Source organism: Geotrypetes seraphini, chromosome 5, assembly GCF_902459505.1.
Source record: "Geotrypetes seraphini chromosome 5, aGeoSer1.1, whole genome shotgun sequence".
Classification (NCBI taxonomy): Eukaryota; Metazoa; Chordata; class Amphibia; order Gymnophiona; family Dermophiidae; genus Geotrypetes; species Geotrypetes seraphini.
The window spans coordinates 20,483,243-20,503,298 of NC_047088.1; the positions used below are offsets into that span (position 1 = coordinate 20,483,243).

General features: G+C 46.6%; 1 protein-coding gene across 3 annotated transcripts in view; it reads left to right on the forward strand.

The window, feature by feature from the left end:
* COL4A6 (collagen type IV alpha 6 chain) overlaps nt 1-20,056 on the forward strand; it is a 457,507-nt gene that overhangs the window by 125,375 nt on the left and 312,076 nt on the right. For all 3 annotated transcript variants that reach the window (XM_033945312.1, XM_033945314.1, XM_033945315.1), the window contains exon 3: nt 8,548-8,631. In XM_033945312.1, the coding sequence (XP_033801203.1) occupies nt 8,548-8,631 (84 nt within the window). The remainder of the gene's footprint in view (nt 1-8,547; nt 8,632-20,056) is intronic.

Here is a 20,056-nt window from a genome sequence, read left to right on the forward strand (position 1 = left end):
GAAAGAAGCATGGGAGATTCTTTCTCCTTAAATTCAGATTGGGAGGAGGGTGGGGCAGAGCCCTCGGGGCTGCAACAGATTATCAGAGGTTTTCCCAAAAACAAGCAGATAGGACTTACCTTTGAACCCCAATCGGCTCCCTGCAGAGGCTGGCTGCAAGAGGCAGCATGCTGTCTGGAGGGTGAAAGCCCCGATCTGTTGCTTGCAGAGGCTGTGGATTTACGCAGCAGCATGCAAGACTCCTATCGGCTCCTATCGGCATCCTGGTGGTTCCTTGCCACTGTAGCTTGTGGATCCCCCGCTGCTGCATTCTGATGAGGATGGCTGCTGGAGGAAGATTCTTGGGCCTCACTTCTCTTCATGCCTGGCTGTAAGCAGCAACATGCAGGAACTCCTGGAGAGATCTCTCGGTCTGGTGAGACTCCTATCGGCTTCCTGCAGGGGCTGGCGGCTAGCGACAGCATGCAGGACCTCCGGGAGAGATTTCTCGATCGGGCAAGTTGCAGTCGGGGGGGTTGACTGAGCCAGGATGTCCTGGAGGCTCCTCACCGGATTCGTCTGTGGATCCCCCGCTGCTACGCTCCGATGAGGATGGCTGCTGGAGGAAGATTCTCGGGCCTCACTTCTCTTCATGAAGTCTCTCAGTGCCCTCTTCCTTAGCTTGCGTGCACGTGGTGACATGTGCGCACAATGCAAGCCACACGGAAACCTCGAGCGCCGGATCCAATCAGTGGGCACACAATTCATGAGGATCCAGTGTGTTCATCCTCCTCCTTCATCCCAGTTGTTTCTTTAGATGATTCAGGCATCTTCAAGTTGATGAGTAGAAAAGTTGTAATGGAGAGCTGTAGAAAAATCCGACCGATGGGAACGGGCGGAAACTAAAGACTGGGGATTAGGGGGAAGCAGGGGGAAATGGGTAGGGCTCGGGCATGCCCAGTGGGGCCCAGGCACTGCACGTGCTCAGAGAAAAAAAAAAAAAAATCTCTCTGAGCTATTGGAGAGCTTATCCGCAAATTGGGAGGTGTTGGGACAACACCCATATGTGGCTGACTCATCCTGCTTGTCCTAGGAGAACAGTTCACTTATCTTCTGACGATGGCAAAAACAGCAGCGAGTAGATCTTCCTGCTATAGCATTTCTCACGCTCAAAAAAGACAAGGAACTGGATGTCACCAACAAGGCTCTTGTTTTGCCGAACAACAGCTGCGTCAGGGCAATCACATTCTCTCCTGCTCCGGATTAGGCATCCATCTAAAGCAGTGCTGGCAGGATAGGCGTGGTGCAGCTTATCTTCTCTTCCTCCTGCTGTTCTTATCATTTTTTTGCTACTTCAGCTTGTCTGCGGTGTTCTTTGCTCACATGTTTAAAGACAATAGACTGTTTTCAGTCCAATTCTTTATATGTGAGTTTGCAAACCATTGGACCCCTGAGGAAGGCGTGTTGGCCGAAACACGGACCGTGTAGGGTCCGGTTGGATTTTTACCACTGTATTTTTTATCATTGTACTTTTTAAATTGAATTTTCATGGTTTTATATGTCAGTGTTTAATAAATTATCTCCAGAACATCTGAATCCACAGTTTTTGTTTTCATCAGTGGATCATCGGGTCTCCTCATTTTTCTTTGTTGGGCAGACTAGATGGGCCATTTGGCCTTTATCTGCCATCATGTTTCTATAACCATAAAGTCCTATGACCTCACAATGCAGGTGTAAAGAGCCTTAGCCTATAGGAAGAGGAGATGCAAATGTTAAGAGCCTTAGCCAATAAGGAGAGAGATAATGGTTACTGCAGATGGGCATTTTTTTTGCTACTTCAGCTTGTCTGCAGTGTTCTTTGCTCACATGTTTAAAGACAATAGACTGTTTTCAGTCCAATTCTTTATATGTGAGTTTGCAAACCATTGGACCCCTGAGGAAGACATGTTCGCTGAAACACGGACCGTGTAGGGTCCGGTTGGATTTTTATCACTGTATTTTTTTATCATTTTTACTTTTTTAATTGAATTTTCATGGTTTTATATGTCAGTGTTTAATAAATTATCTCCAGAACATCTGGATCCACAGTTTTTGTTTTTGTTCCCACAGTTCTCCCCCTTCCAAAGTGGATTCAATGTTGACACGGGGCCTAGATGAACAAACTCAAACTCACGCACTGTGGCATCCTGCTCTAAACCCCACGAGAGAGGAAGTCCGGTATTAGGGAGTGAGATGCAAGAGTGCCTGAACACGGCCTGTTCTTCTAGGCCTCGCCGCCCCAACGCTAAATCCATTTTGATCTTCACCTGGAAGAGGGAAGGCGGTAGTAGCAGCAGTAAGTGGATTACAATAGGGCAAAATGCTGGAAACAGAGGGAGACGGACCAGGAAAGTCTCCTGCTTTCACAGGTCTTCTCCCGCATTTTTGCTGGGCAGCCATAATCTGCTGAGTGGCCTCCCTGTCCAGCAACAGCAAGAAATGCTTTCCTAAAACATCATCTGATGCTGCCACTTAACCTGGATGTTTAATGTCAGGCTGTTGCATTGAATATCCAGGGTTCCTATGAGCGTCGGAAGTAGCGCAGAGCATTCAATGCGCCACCCTGTGCTAAAAACTGCTTTTGCGGTTTTTTTAAAAGGGGGGGTAAGTTCTTTGTCATAGTCATATTGTCCTGTTTTTCTGATTAGATTGTAAACTCTACTGAGCAGGGACTGTCTCTTTTAAGGTTTAATGTACAGCGCTGTGTACATCTAGCACAGTGGTCTCAAACTCGCGGCCCGGGGGCCACATGCGGCCCGCTAGGTACTATTTTGAGACCCTCGGTATGTTTATCATAATCACAAAAGTAAAATAAAACAGTTTCTTGATCATTTCTCTTTAGCTATAAATGACAATATTATTATTAAGACTTAGCCAAAAGGAAAGATTTATAAACTATAAAGAATTTTACCTCATGCAAAATTGTCATTTCTTTAATAAGACATTAACTATTTTTTTCTGAGGTCCTCCAAGTACCTAGAAATACAAAATGCGGCCCTGCAAAGGGTTTGAGTTTGAGACCACTGATCTAGCAGCATTATAGAAATGATAAGTAGTAGGAAGGGAAGGAAAGAGAGAGGCCCACCCACTTTGGGCTCAGGCCCACCCAAAATTGGCTGTCTGGCTAAGACACTGACTATTAGTGCAAGTGAAGCTGCATTAATGCCCCTTAAGTCACGTCAGAGGGCAAATTACATTTGCCCCTAGTTTGCAGAATTGCCCCCTTCGTGTCTCTTTTATTTCTTTGATTACCAATGTTCTTTTTGATTCTTGTGCCTTAAATGAAGTAGGGGTGGATTCTATGTCAAAGCCCGAGTCCTATGCCTATTATCAAGAGAAGTAGAAATATGTGAAGCCTGGGGGATACAGCGGGATTGCGATAGCAGTTCCCCTCTTCTCTTTTTTTCTTCTTGTTTAGTTAACAGACAAGTGCCTCTTTTAGGAGTCTGAAACCTGCCGGAGCTCGTCCGCAACGTCCCATACATAGTTGGGCCATGCTGAAATGAATCTCTCATAGTTTGATGTCTTGAGAGCCTAAACAATGAGGATACGGCTGCTGGCACCATCAGAGAGGACAAAATGCGTGCAGGGCTGATGGGGGGTGGAGGGAATCGGCAAAATTGCCCAAGTCCTCTTAGTGAGGCTGAGTGCAGTCGCTGACACAGAACTTGAGAGCCTGTTCCTTGGATTCCGCCTTGCGTCCACTGCTTGATGTAGAATTCATGTGGCTTTTCATCTGAGTTTGTTCCATATTTAAGAGGAACTGGAATTCTGCTTGTCCAAAGGTGGTTGCAAGAGAATTGATTTAAAGTGGTTTTTTATTTGCTCTGTGTCCAAGCTATGCCAAAATCCAGATTACTTTTAAACAAGGTTGATATATGCAGTTTGTATTATTACCCTGGTTACAGAAAATTCACAGATTGTGCTGGAATGGGAAACTTGGATGTCATGTTTCTTCATTTGGCTGCTGAGAGCTGAACAGAGTAAAAGTTAATTTTTATTTATTGATTCAATTTTCTGTACTGTTCTCCCAGGGGAGTTCAGAATGGTTTACATTAATTTATTCAGGATTTTCCCTGTGTGTCCTGGTGGGCTCACAATCTATCTAATGTACCCGGGGCAATGGGGGGATTAAGTGACTTGCCCAGGGTCACAAGGAACAGCGTGGGATTTGAACCCACAACTTCAGGGTGCCGAGGCTGTAGCTTTAACCACTGTTCCTCTTAATAGTTTAATTACAGCATCATATGAATTAACTTGGGTCTTACCTGCACTAAAAGTAATAAAATCAGACCGATGATGAACGTGTCACCCCCAGTAAGGACACGAAAAGAATAAAAAAGTAGTGTCTTGGGTGTTTGAGGTCTGATAATAATCAAAATTGAATCTGCATGAGTTTGATCATATGCAATTTTCTACATGCTCCACGATTTTGTTTGGAGGATGTCCAGTAGCAACAAGTTCATCGGTCAGGACATACCCCTGACGCAGCATTGAGAAATTGTCCATGAACACACTGGGACAGGGGTAGGCAATTCGGGTCCTCAAGAGCCGGAGCCAGGTCAGGCTTTCAGGATCTCCACCATGAATATGTATGAGATGGATTTGCATGCACTGCCTCCTTGAGATGCAAATCTATCTCATGCATATTTATTGTGGATATCCTGGAAACCTGACCTGGTTCTGGCTCTCGAGGACCGGAATTGCCTACCCCTGCACTAGGACAACAGTTTTCTCTGTCAAAGGCCCCCCCAACTCTGGAACTCTTTGAATGATGAATACAGTAAATAAATTTCAATTAGAATTAAAAACATTCCTTTTTACTGATGCATGTTGTGATAGATCAGTGTTCTTCAACCACCGGTCCATGGTTGAGTGCCGGTCCACAGAAAATTCCTGCCGGTCCACAGGGCCAGCACGTACATCAGGACCAAAACAGTGTTCTTCAACCACCGGTCCATGGACCAGTGCCGGTCCACAGAAATTTCCTGCCGGTCCACAAGGCTAGCAAGTGCATCAGGACCAAAACAGTGTTCTTCAACCGCCGGTCCACGGTGCGATTGATGCGGCGTTATCTTCGAGCCAGCTTCCTCTTCCTAACTGATTCAGTGCACAAAGTGGCATTCAGTGGCTCCTACGGGAATCAGAGCTGATTCTGTGATTCAGTGGCTCCTACAGGCATCCTGCGCCTGAACCAGAATCCTTCTCTCTGTCGTTGCAACGTCAGAGGGAAGGCTTCCAGCTGAGGCACGGGACGTGCAAGGTGCAATTATTACTATTATGGGGGCAGGGTCTGGGGTGGAGATTGGGTAGAGATGGGCGGGGTCTGGCCCATGACTTAGCCCAGTGTTCTTCAACCGCCAATCCACGGACCAATGCCGGTCCACAGAATAATTATTTTATTTCTGCCGGTCCATAGGTGTAAAAAGGTTGAAAACCACTGTGATAGATAGTTGGCTAGCTCCTAGAAAACAGGGAAATTTTAACCCTAACTGTGTTTTCTCCCCTTCTTTTCTATCCTTATTGTATTGCGACAATCTGCCTTATCCATTGATATAATTATAGATTGTACGGTGCCCGGATGGTTATTCCCAGTGTGCATCTTTAGGGAATGACCCAGAGCCACCTTTATCCCTCCCATCACTATGCCCCCTTTTGAGCCGCACACTATAAGTTTTGTGCGCGTATCTTTATAGAGTAGGGCTTAGCGAGATGCATGAGCAAATCCCAACTGACGCCAATTAACGTCGATAATTGATTGCTGCCGCCCAACTATTGTGCTAAGTGGCTCGTCAGCCAGTTTAGCTGCTTGCGCATCGCAGGATAGTGCAATTTTGCATACGTAAATTTGAGCACCGTTTATAGAATCTGGAGAATTAGTGGTGGGGGAGGGGGTGCAGAGAGAGAAGTAACTTACTCATGATCATAATCAATATCATTGGCAGAAGCAGGATTAGATCCCAAGTCTCCTAGGTCCACAGCCCCTAATTCTTATCCCTTGGCTAAGCCACTCATTTGAGCCCTTGAGACGGTAAACACCATCAGTAAATGTTTCATTGTTTTATCATAGGCATCTCTCTAGTGGCGAGGATAAGGTCATGGGCATTGCCAGTGGGCCGCCGTTGCCCCCTCCTCCCCCCCTCATTCAACTGAAAATGAATGCAATGCTAAATGCCTGCGATCAGCCCCTCGAGGGGCTGGACACAAGCAGCTTCTCTACAGTGTTTCCTCTGTTTGCCAGCCATCGCTGCTACTTTGAAAGGGCCCGCGGGTAAGAAATTCTGGCTCCACCCGGGGAGGCCAGACCCGTATGGAGGAGGGTGGGGTTTGTCATTCTGGAGCAGGACAGCAGGGAGATGCCATGGGGGAGGGGGTGCGGGGTGGTCAGAAAGTGAGAGAGGGCAGACCTGCAGAAGAAGGAGGAGAAAGGGAAGGGGACAGATGGTGAACCTCAGTTGGGGGGGTAGAAGAGGGGACATGGATGGTGGACCCACAAGGTAAAGGGGATGGATGCTGGACTCATAAGTGGGGGAGGAAGAAAGTGACCCAAACCAGAAAGGAGGGTGGGAAGGAACGAAGAGATGTGAGCAAGAGGGATGGTGGGGTGAGAAGATGGATGTTTCTACACTCTGGAAACTTGGTTGTGCTCAATAAAGACAGGATCGTTTGAATGGGCTGTGTATGTTGAGTATGCATCAAAAGATGGTTCGGAAAAGTTTAGTGCAGATAGAAGAAAAATGGTTTTAGTGTAAGTTGAAGACTGGCCTTGCGATCTCCAACCCCCCTCCTCCCCCCACGAGCCGGCTAGGAGGGAGCCCAAGCCCTCCTGGCCTGGCGACACCCCCTAACCCCCCCCCCCACTAAAATACGGGCAGGAGGGATCCCAGGCCCTCCTGCCCTCGACGCAACCCCCCACGACCGGACCCCCCTGAACCCCCGATCGGCCCTCCGCCGACCCGTGACCCCCCCTCCCCGTACCTTAAAATTGGTTGGACGGATGGGCTGGCTGGCCTTAGGGCCTGATTGGCCCAGGCGTCTCAAACCCCGCCCACAGGTGGGGCTTGAGGTGCCTGGGCCAACCGGAATCGGCCCAGTTGTCTTAGGCCCCTCCTGTAGGTGGGGCCTTAGGCACATGGACCCAACCGAACGTAGGCGGGGAGTTGGGGTGCCACAGGGGCAAGAGGGCTTGGGCTCCCTCTTGCCCTGATCGTTGTGGGGGGGGCAAGGGTGGATCGCGGCAGGGGAGATGAGCCATTTCTCCTGTCGCGATCATTGCTGTAGGGGGTAGGCAGGTTGCTGGGGCCGCTGAGCTGATCGCAGCAGCCACGATCAGCTCAGCGGCCCCTTTTCGGCACTTATACCTGTTTTGGTTATACCTGCTGTACGCCTGGGTCTAGGTCGGCCCACCTCCCACCCTTTCCCCTCCTCTAAAAACGCCTCTTTTCGCTCTAGGCATTTAGAGGCAGGGGAAAGGCCTAAGCTGGTTTTAGATATGTCTAAAACCAGCTTTGATTATGGGTACTTGGACGATCTAGCTTTTTGATCATCCAAGTACTGATTTAGGCCACTTTTTAGATGTTGTTGTTTTTTTTTTTTTATTATTATGAGCCCCATAATGTCTTATTAAAGATATGACAATTTTGCATGAAGTAAAACTCGTTATAGTTTATCTTTTCTTTTGGCTAAGTCTTAATAATAATATTATAATTTATACCTAAAGAGACATATGATCAAGAAACTATTTTATTTTACTTTTGTGATTATGATAAACATACCAAGGGCCTCAAAATAGCATCTGGCGGGCTGCGAGTTTGAGACCACTGACAATTTTGCATGAGGTTAAATAATTTATAGTTTCTAAATCTTTCCTTTTGGCTAAGTCTTAATAATAATATTGTAATTTATAGCTAAAGAGACATATGATCAAGAAACTGTTTTATTTTACTTTTGTGATACCGAGGGCCTCAAAAGAGTACCTGGCGGGCTGCATGTGGTCCCCGGGCCACGAGTTTGAGACCATTGGCTTACACCCATGCATTCTCTCATTGTAAGATTCTTTACACCCCCCCTAGCTCGGTTCTTGGCTATGCCCATGGATAAGGTGCTTTCAGTAATTCAAAGTAATGGCCTGATTTCACAGGGTAGGTCAGTCTTATGGCAGCCTCTGTTAAACAAGTGTGAGACCTTTAATGGATCCCTGCTCGTCTGGTAAACATCTTCCATGTGGTGCTCTTATCCAGAGATGGACGGAGTTGCGAACACTTCTACGCTCCTGACGTCCAAGCTGTATGGAGATTAGTATAACTGGTAAACTCCATTCTGACATTATCCATAGACGCTTATAACCCGAGACAAGTGTTTATGACCATGAATTGTGTTTCCAGAGCGACCAAGTAAAGACTAAACTCATGTCCAGTGGCGAATGTCAAACAGAACTGTGAGGGTGAAATGAAACAGCTGAAAACAAAGTTGTCATCTGGGGACGTGTTGGAGCCTGGATGAGCTCAAAGTCTTGTCTTCTCTTTACAGGGAGGAAAGAAATTCTATCAAGGACCTTGTGTGGGCCGGGATTGCAGTGGGGGCTGTCAATGTATTCCAGAGAAAGGCAGTCGGGTAAGTTCACTCTTGGTGGGTGACGGAAAACAGTCACATGTTCCTTTATCTTTTCTTTCTCTAACAAAGTAAATATCCTTTCTCTAATGACTTTGTGATACTAGAAGAATGATGGGGAATGGCTGGAGCTAAGAGCCGTGAAGACTGAGGTTTCCAGGTTTAATGTCACACGAGGGTCCGGCTGTCTCCCTCAGTTACCTGAATATATCCATTAACTTCAGCTATCTAAAGATACTTAACAGCACTGCAGACTGTCCCCCCTTGAAGGTCTGCCTGTCCCCCCTTGAAGTCCTGTCCCCCTTGAAGGTCTGCCTGTCCCCCTTGAAGATCTGCCTGTCCCCCCTTGAAGTCCTGTCCCCATCCTGAAAGCCTGATGCCCCCCCTCGACGTCCGATTCTTCTCCCCCCTCGGCAGGACCACTCGCACCCCCACCCCGAAGGACCGCCGACTCCCCGACAATATTGGGCCAGGAGGGAGCCCAAATCCTCCTGGCCACGGCGACCCCCTAACCCCACCCCGCACTACATTACGGGCAGGAGGGATCCCAGGCCCTCCTGCCCTCGACGCAAACCCCCTCCCCCCAACGACCGCCCCCCCCCAAGAACCTCCGCCCGTCCCCCAGCCGACCCGCGACCCCCCTGGCCGACCCCCACGACACCCCCACCCGCCTTCCCCGTACTTTGTGTAGTTGGGCCAGAAGGGAGCCCAAACCCTCCTGGCCACGGCGACCCCCTAACCCCACCCCGCACTACATTACGGGCAGGAGGGATCCCAGGCCCTCCTGCCCTCGACGCAAACCCCCCTCCCTCCAACGACCGCCCCCCCCCCAAGAACCTCCGACCGACCCGCGACCCCCCTGGCCGACCCCCCCACCCCCCTTCCCCGTACCTTTGGAAGTTGGCCGGACAGACGGGAGCCAAACCCGCCTGTCCGGCAGGCAGCCAACGAAGGAATGAGGCCGGATTGGCCCATCCGTCCTAAAGCTCCGCCTACTGGTGGGGCCTAAGGCGCGTGGGCCAATCAGAATAGGCCCTGGAGCCTTAGGTCCCACCTGGGGGCGCGGCCTGAGACACATGGTCGGGTTTGGCCCATGTGCCTCAGGCCGCGCCCCCAGGTGGGACCTAAGGCTCCAGGGCCTATTCTGATTGGCCCACGCGCCTTAGGCCCCACCAGTAGGCGGAGCTTTAGGACGGATGGGCCAATCCGGCCTCATTCCTTCGTTGGCTGCCTGCCGGACAGGCGGGTTTGGCTCCCGTCTGTCCGGCCAACTTCCAAAGGTACGGGGAAGGGGGGTAGGGGGGTCGCGGGTCGGTCGGAGGTTCTTGGGGGGGGGGGCGGTCGTTGGAGGGAGGGGGGTTTGCGTCGAGGGCAGGAGGGCCTGGGATCCCTCCTGCCCGTAATGTAGTGCGGGGGGGGGTTAGGGGGTCGCCGTGGCCAGGAGGGTTTGGGCTCCCTTCTGGCCCAACTACACAAAGTACGGGGAAGGCGGGTGGGGGTGTCGTGGGGGTCGGCCAGGGGGGTCGCGGGTCGGCTGGGGGACGGGCGGAGGTTCTTGGGGGGGGGCGGTCGTTGGGGGGAGGGGGTTTGCGTCGAGGGCAGGAGGGCCTGGGATCCCTCCTGCCCGTAATGTAGTGCGGGGTGGGGTTAGGGGGTCGCCGTGGCCAGGAGGGTTTGGGCTCCCTCCTGGCCCGATATTGTTGGGGAGTCGGCGGTCCTTCGGGGTGAGGGTGCGAGTGGTCCTGCCGGGGGGGGTAGATTCGATAAGTGATGCCCAGTTTTAAGTGCCAGAACTAGCCCCGTCTTTTACAAAACCACGCGAGAGGTTTTTAGCGCCGGTCAGCGCATTGAATGCTCTGTGCTGCTCCAGTGCTCATAGGAGCTTTGTGACCGTCGGAGCAGCGCATTCAGCGCGTCAACCAGCGCTAAAAAGCTTTTGCGCAGTTTTGTAAAAGGAGGAAGCTGGTAGTCTATAAAGGACGCTTTGTGTGGGGATGCTCCTCCCTCGAAGAAGCCACTAGACCAGTGGTTCCCAACCCTGTCCTGGAGGAGCATCAGGCCAATCGGGTTTTCAGGCTAGCCCTAATGAATATGCATGAAGCAAATTTACATGCCTATCACTTCCATCATATGCAAATCTCTCTCATGCATATTCATTAGGGCTAGCCTGAAAACCCGATTGGCCTGGTGTTCCTCCAGGACAGGGTTGGGAATCACTGCACTAGACTACCAGGACCTTAAAAGGTAGGCCTGGGGGAGGGTAGATGGAGCTGATGTTTGACACAATTGATTTGGGGGGGGGGGGAATAAACACTGTGGGATAAAGGGCAACGTCCCTGAATCCCTTCAGTGGACACTGCCAAGAATGCTCACTTTTCTGAGATATCCTGGGGAGCAGCTGTAAATCACTGAACACACAACAAAATCCTTCTATTACAATTTGTCAGAATGGGGATCTCTGAATTCTGTCAGTAGTCTTGGCTTGAAGCAGAACCTTAGTGCTAAACGCACCTCACACAGCAGCTGGGGACTACAGTTAAACAATTATCGGTTTCAAATCTTCAAGGGCCAATCACAATTCAACGTCAAGTGGAGAAAAAAAGCCCAGGGGTGGAAAAAACTCCACTTAGTTTCAAGAGCTGCAAAATGTTGAAAAATCAATCGGTGTCCCCTTCACCAACAAGAATCATCATAGCAGACATTAGCTCTTCCACACATCAAAAAACACTTCCAGCTGTAAATCCCATCATTCATCTCTGTCTGTACAGATGTGCATTCCCCTTCTGAAATTGGAAATATGTGTGTTATCTTTTACACCCTCTCTAGTCCCACCTAAACCATGCTCCCTTGCACATTTCGCTAATTTGGACACGCTGGGGCGTAACGAGGTGGGGATGAGTGGAACTGGGCAGGCCTGGGGGGGCGGGTCTAGCAGTCTGGATTTTACTGACACAAAATCTGGTAACCCTTAGGTACACAGGACTTTGGTGGAAGAAAAAAGGATCACCAAATGCTTTGAATTTCTCACTCCCTCCTCTTTTTATACATGTCCCCATTCCGCTAAGAAAAGGGACATCCTACACCTCCCATTAGGCTTGCTAGTCATAGTCACCAAACTCAGTGACCCCCTGAAAAATTCCATACTACTGCTTTTGGGGATTACATATAGATACATTTCGATGCTGATTTTTGCACATCCAAGTTGCAAATAGGGCATCTAAATTAAGGACTTTTATCTATCATGGAGCTGGATCTAACATTTTTCACACATCTCCCACCGTTTATTATGTTAAGAGAGAGAATTCCATTCTTTGTGTCATGATGTTTAGTTTTGAGAAGTCTGGGTCTGGATTTCATTATTTTCTCATAAATAGAATGTATTCCTTTGTGACTTAATGATGTTTTATTTAAGTAACAGATGTGGGCTGCATTTGTAGACTTCTGGGCAACTTGTGGGGTCTGAGTTTGCTGAATGCAGCATCCACAAATAATATTCTGCAGGTGGTGGACAGATAGTACAATTTGCCTTATGATAATGCTTACGACATACAAGTAATGCAATGCAGAATACAAGGAATCCTCACAAGAAATATTAAACACATTTTCTTATCCCGCCTGTGTAGGCTGCATCTCTCTGACTGGCCATTTCCTTTTCTTTCTGATCTCTGGGCCACAGTGCCACCTGCTGGTATGGCAGACCAACACCAGTCTCTCTTAGAAAGTATCTCTCTTTCGTTTTCCTTTATGCTGTCCTCTCGCTATCTGAGCGCCTCCCCAGCAATAATGTAGTCCCCAAAAAATACAGCGAGGATAAAATAAATGATGCAAAAATTCTTCTAGTTCCACAGAGAGAAATACTTCAGCTCTCCTTTTCTGTGACCTGCTTTTATTGCACATTTCCTACTCTTTGGCGTCTAATTGCAGATGTTTTCATTGTTCATCTCCTGGAAAATGTTTTGGCAGAGACAATTAATAAACAGAACTAACAAAAATAAACACTGACAATAAGACACTTGCAGGAAGATTATAAACTCACAGAAGTGATTGGCAACAGGAGTACTAAGGAAAAAGGAGACCTTAGGTGAAGGGCTTGTGGGTATCTTCAGATATTCTACTACAGTGTTTCTCATCACACAGTACGTACGCGAGCTGCTTGTTGGTTGTACGCAGCACTGGCTGCCACCACCACCGAGGATAATCCTGCCCACCCCCTCTACCAAGAGCCGCCGCCTGGGATCCCTCCTTCCTGCCTGCCTCCTTCCACCACCAGTGGGAATCCCTCTTTTCTGCCCGCCCCCTCCGCCGAAGCAAGGCTTCCCCCCTGATGTCAGAGCTGACATTAGAGGAAAGCCTTCCGGGTCAGTGGGGGATCCCAGTTACCTCATGCCTTCGGCGGCGCTTGATAGATTTTTCCTCAAAAACAGTATTTTATTATTTTTTTAAAAATCCAATTTAAATTAAAAAAAATCTGATTTTAGCCGCCGTGATTAGTAGTACAATTTACCCCCTCTTTTACGAACGCATAGTGCGGAAACAGGATGCTGGGCTGGCGGGAAGGCTTGGGGCTCCTTTTACTAAGCTGTGTTAGGGCATTAACACGCGGAATAGTGCGCACTACAATGCCCCGTACGCTAGAAGGTAACGCCAGCATTGAGTTGGTGTTCTAGCTGCATAGTGCGGGGGTTAGCGCCGCTAATCTGCGTGCGCTAAAAACGTTAGCGCACCTTCGTAAAAGGAGTCCTTGGTCCGACTCAGTAGAGCAACTCTTAGGTTCAAACGCCTTCACTCTCTCGTACCAGCTCCTGCCTGCTTAAACCCTACTCTGTGGACTATCGCCAGATATTCAGGGGCACTTAACCACACAGGGCTCCTTTTACAAAGGTGCGCTAGCGTTTTTATCGCACACACCGGATTAGCGCACGCTAGCCGAAAAATTGCCACCCGCTTAAACAGAGACTGTAGCGGCTAGCGCGCGCTATTCCGCGCGTTAAGGCCCTAACGCACCTTTGTAAAAGGAGTCCTTGGTCCGACTCAGTAGAGCAACTCTTAGGTTCAAACGCCTTCACTCTCTCGTACCAGCTTCCGCTTCTCAAACCTTTAATTCTTGTGAAGCCTTGAAACATTTAACGCTTCTTCTGAAGCAATCCCCATCCTAATGTTTTATCACTCCCCATTTACCTTCCTTTTTTACTAATTTTACTTTGATGTATTTTAAAAAAAAACCTTTCCCTCCCCAACTTCCCTTTTGTTCCATGTACGTCAATGTGAATCCGTCTAGTATTTTTAATATTTGATAAAGCATTGCTTTACTAAACTAGACTATTGCAATTCTCTTCTCATTAATATAACTCTAAAAGAAAAAAGAAGGCTGCAGCTCATACAAAACACCGCCGTAAAACTAATTCACAAAGCGAAAAAATACGACCACGTTACTCCGCTGTTAGTTAAATCTCACTGGCTTCCTATAAGCCATCGCTTCACCTTTAAATTGTTGCTTTTGGTGTTCAAAGCTTTAAATTACAATGAACCCCAATTCATTAACAGATGGCTTATCCCTTATAGTACGACACGCTCACTTCGTTCATCCTCAACTAATCTTCTTACAGTTCCATCTATTAAAAAGATAGGAACCAGAAGACAGGACATGTTCTCAGTTAATGCACCTCAATCGTGGAATCTTTTACCCCAACACATCAGAGAACTAAAAGACCTAACACAGTTTAAAAAAATGCTAAAAACTTTTCTTTTCAAAGATGCGTATGGTTATTATGAGTAGTAAAAATTGACAATCTTATATACATTTTCGGTTTTTTCTTTTTTAAAAAAAACAGCCACCTCTTACCCACCTTTTGTTTTTCCCTTTTATGTTTCTTCTTCTCTTCTATCAAAATTGTAACTATTTCCCTATTTAGCCTCACATGTCTTGTATGTTTTACCCTCACATTAATGTGAATTTAGGTTTTTGATTAGTTTGTAAAGTATGTTATAAGTCTACACAACAAATTTGTTTTTATGTCATTTTTAACATTGTACTTGTTTCATTTATTAATACATGTTATTTTTATTGTACATCGCCTAGCAAATTATATAGGCGATTCATCAAGACTTAATAAACTTGAAACTTGAAACTTTTATTTACCTATTTTCATTGCTTTCTTCAATCTTTTTGTATTGTACACCATTTAGACACTTGTTTTGATAGACGGTATATCAAAAATAAAGAAACTTGAAATAAAATATGAGTGGCAGAGGGGCTTCTAAGGGCTCCTTTTACTAAGGTACGCTAGCGTTTTTAGCGCAAGCGCGGTACGCTTCTAGAATAACGCCAGCTCAATTCTGGAGTTAAGGTCTAGTGCGCGCGGCAATTTAGCGTGCGCTATTCCGCGCGTTAAGGCCCTAAAAAGAAGCCCTAAGTATCACAAGCATTGAGCGCACATGAAAGGTGTGAGCTAGAGCCACTGGATGCGCTTTTGCATCTATGGCACACAATGGGATAGACATTTTCAACAATTATTGGGGGATAGAGGAGGGATGTTCTCAGTAAACAGCTAGAGGTCGATATTCAGTCGGGTTTAAGAGGGGAAGAGAGGCTCCTGCCTGCTTAAACCCTACTCTGTGGACTATCGCCAGATATTCAGGGGCACTTAACCACACAGGGCTCCTTTTACAAAGGTGCGCTAGCGTTTTTATCGCACGCTAGCCGAAAAATTGCCGCCTGCTTAAACAGAGACTGTAGCGGCTAGCGCGCGCTATTCCGCGCGTTAAGGCCCTAACGCACCTTTGTAAAAGGAGCCCACAGCATCTCTGAATACGCCTTCCGATGGCTGTAGCATTTTGGGATAGCGCTGGGGCAGTCCATAGGCAGTTATGCAGTCGCTGACCATATTCACTGCTGCTACCCCACATAGCTAAGTGGACAAATAGGACTGTCTTTTACGCAGCCCTCTCTTTCACGCATAACTATTAGGGGCTGACTGAATTTCGGCACTAAAACTGAACCGAAATCTGGATTTAAGTTCAGCCGAAGATTCCTATGCATTTTCAACAGAAACCGAAACTCTCTCCGCCCCTCCCCCCCCCCCCCGCATTCACTCTCTGCTATCACCACACCCCTATCCCTGCAGAAAACACATCCCACCACTCCCCCGCAGAGACTTGGACCCCAGGCTGGCTGACCACCCTGTAGATCCTCAGCAAACCTATCTTAGTAGCCTCTTTGGGGGCAGGAACGGTGCCCGTCCATTATCATCCACTACTGCTGCTGAATCAAGATGGCGGTCGAGATTGCCGCGAGAGGTCCCAGCAGTCATTATGAGACGGGCACCCAGCATTTGCAGACGGTGTGCATTCGCTGCCGTGAGGGAAGCGAGTGGGGAGGGCAGGTCTTTTTCCTTTTTGGCTTTGGTTCCGCCCAAGCTATGAAGGTGCCAGCACTGAATATCAGCACCTACATAACTTCCAGGTTAGCAGCTGACCCAGATATTCAATCCTGGTGCCTGGACCTGACCCTGACTCTGTAAATGACACCTAGCTTCTAGGCGCTGTTGAGCGCAATTTTCAATCATCCACTAGGTAATCGTTTATAGACTCACGCAGAGAAGTGCCGAAGTGGTCTTAGGTGCTGATAGGGTTTTCCTGGCCTAAATGAGTATGCTTAAGTCAAACCGCTCCCAAAATCTACACAGAATCCGCCCCTAAACACGCTTACTTTCTGGTAGACACTTACCTTGAAGTGGTAGGCACCTACCGAGTCAAGCGTCTACCTGCTAATTATTTTTTAAATTGTTTTTTAATGGTGCTTTACAATTAATGGCGTCGATGAAGCTTTATTGAATAAATGAGTCAGGCAGCTAACTCCTAGCACCGTTTATAAACTCTGGGCCTGACTGTTTGGGTTAGGTTCAGCCTACAGGCAGCGGTTTCGGAAATCACAGCCTCATGTTGCGGAGTCCATTTCATAATAAGGCAGTGTGTCATAAACTTTTTAAGCTGCTGGCACACTAATCACGAGGCTGCGGCTGGAGGGCACCTGGAAATGCACGGTTGTCCTCCAGCCGTGGCCCTGAGCCTCCTATTACCGCCGTTGGGGGGGGGGTGGGGGTGGGGGTGCTGCAGAAGGAGAGGTTTTGAACAGGATTTGAAAAAATTTAAAAAATTTAAAAATAGCTTAAAGTGTCTTCTTTTTAAAGAAGCCTTTAACTAAAAGTTTATTTTCCGGTTGATTCCGAATTTCATCATCTTTTATTAAATTCAGATTATCTACCCCTTCTCTTTAGATTTTCCTGTTCTCAAATTCTTTTCCTCACACCTTCCTTATGTTCTAACCTAATCTGATTAATACATTTTTTTTTTTTTTTTTAATTGTATTTTTTCTTTTTTCCTCCTTTCCTATTGTTTCATGTGGTTTGTTACCCCGGTTTGTTTTTTAATTTTAAAGTAATTATTTTTATTTACGATGTATTTGTGATTTAAGAAATCCAATTTTATTTCTTTGTAAAACGCTTTGTATCCTGAAAAGCGTTCAATCAAATAATATAATAAACTTGAAACTTAAACTAGGTGAGGGGAAGGAGCAGAGGCACAGGCGCCAGCTGTAAGCAGCCGACGCCTCTCCTCCTCACCGGCATCTCAGGGAACACCTGGAATCCTCCGGCGCACACAGTTTGCAATGCACCCTAAAAAGGGAAGAGAAAAAGATTTAATATACTGACTTTCTGTGGCTACCATCAAAGAGGTTTACATATTCTGTACAGGTACTTATTATGGAGGGAATAAAACATGGGGAAACAAATCCACAAACTCAAATACATAAAAGTAAGGAGTGGAATTGTCCTAATCAGATTAATGACCACAAATGAATGAAAAAATGTCCTTTTACTCATCCAATGGTTCAAATGACTTTATTCATCCAATAACTCAATGACTCGACAATGACTCGACTCAGTGACTCGACATGTACGTGTTTCGGCCAACAGGCCTGCTTCAGGAGTCGTGAGAATCTTCTAAGTTATATTGAGTGTTTGAGTAATGGTATAGGTTCTCGGGTTAATGCTACTGTGTGATCCTCCGTGACGGTACTCGGAGCCAAAAAAGTGTTGAGTTTTCTGAATGTAAAAAGAGAAGAGAAAGGTATTTAATATACTGACTTTCTATGGCTACCATCAAAGCGGTACACAGGTGCTTATTTTGTACCTGGGTACAGGAGGATTAAATGACTTGCCCAGACTCACAAGGAACTGCAGTGCAAATTAAGCCCAGTTCCCCAGGTTCTCAGGCCACTGCACTTAGCACTAGGCTACGCCTCTATTCTTCCAAAGCAACGTGAACAGTGGTGGTCCCTCAACCTGAAATTTTGATCTCAAGGCTTTTTGGCTTCAAGTTAAAATGAATAACAACACATATTTTTCAGGTTCCTCCTTCCTCCCCCAATCTTATACCTTCCATTTTCCCCCAAAAAGGGAGTTGCTTTTCAAAGTTGAGGAATGTTGGGCATGCTTGTTTGAATTTTTTTAATGCTGTCCTGAAACTCCCTTGTACAGTAAAATCACACAGCTGCCTAACGAGTAGTGTTTCAACTCAACGCAATGCAAAAAGGTAGCATTAAGCAGCGGCCATGTTGGTTGCTCAGTCTGAAGGCTGCTATCTAAAGCACAGACCCCACACAGTCTTCCTGCGCTGTGTATCTGAGATGTGCATGAAGTTGACCCTCGGGTCATACCTGGCATCGCTCTTTCCAGTCGGAGGACTCTGCCTGGCAGCTTTAAGGAACAGTGAGAGCCATTCAGTGTTACAACTAAAAAGAGATGAGACGGGGGAGGATAGTTTGACCTAAAATAAGAGAAATGTACAGAACAGAAAGACATGAAGGCAATTTGGAAGGTGTGTGGAACTTTTCCTTATCTTAACAAGAATAGAAAATCCTCTTTATCTATTGAATGCTGCTATCGGCCTTTCAGGCTTGGAAAGGCATTCTCTTATCTGGTGCTTGAAGATGGATAGCACCAAAGCCCACGTCCAGCAAAGACAGCAATTCTGGGAACTCATCCTGTGTTTTTAAGTACATTTACTTGGAATTTCAAAAGGAAGAATTACGACCCCCAATGAATATACATGAGATGGATTGGCATGGAAATCTTATTCATATTTATTTATTTAAAAAATTTATATTCCACACTTTTGCAGATGTTCTAGGCCAGTGTCTCTCAAACTTTTTTAGAGCCCCGGCACACTAAACGGAGCAAATGTTTTTCATGGCACTCTACATGGAGCAAATGTTTTTTTGTGGCACATTATCACTGAAATTGTAAAACTGCAAAGCCAACGAAAAAATTAAGGGCTCCTTTTACTAGCGCTTTTAGCGCACGCAGGAAATTACTGCGCTACGTGGAAAAACTGACACCAGCTCAATGCTGGCGTTAAGGTCTAGTGTGCGCTGCAATGTAGCACGTGCTATTCTGCACGTTAAAGCACGTTAAAGCAGCTTAGTAAAAGGAGGCCTAAATTTGAGGCTTATTTATTTAAAGTTCTTTAAGCTATGTATGAGTAACAGTGGTGAAACTCACCCCACCCCACCCCTTTTACAAAAGCATAGCCCGCTTTTTAGCACTGGCCGCGGTGGTAACAGCTCCGACGCTCATAGAATTCCTATGAGCGTTGGAGCTGTTACTGCCGCAACCGGCACTAAAAACCGTGTTACGCGTTTGTAAAAAAAAAAAAAAAGGGGGGGGGTTGGAGGTAAAGTAGATAGAATTGCTAATCAATACGATGGATGTGCTTGTTTTTGAGTGCAAGTCAACTCAAAATGTGGCTCGATAGTCGACAAGGAAAAATGCATTTTATGATCCACCATCTGCAGTTCTCTTATTTTGAGATTTAATTTCTGTCAGAGCTGAAAATCCAAGTTCGTAAAGATAAGAAGGTCTAAACGGTTACAAAGCCATGATTGTTTTGTTGCTCAAGTTAGGATAACGACTGCATAAAATAGTTTTCAAGGATCAGTCAAGTCAAAGAATGATGCTTGTCTTGGCAGTTGTATCTTTACGCACACAGATGCTCATAACATGGACAGATTCTTGTGTAAACGATGTACATGATCTAGTGTATACTTATGGAGGGGATCTCTTTGGGGCATCCCACTGTGCCGTGGCACACAGTTTGTGAGATACTCTTCTAAGCAAATTATGAGTCGATCACACAGACAATAATTTTATTTGTTTATTATATTACATTTATAGACTGCAAAACCTTCCAGATCGATGCGGTTTACGTAAACAAGAGACTGTACAATTCAGCGAATTACAAAATTTGTGACTTAATCATTAATTTCCCCCAAATCTTACACATTTTCAGCTTAGTTCATAGTTTCTAGTGGATTACAATAATAACTTGAATAACCAAATATTTAACATATAATAAAATATGCAAAATA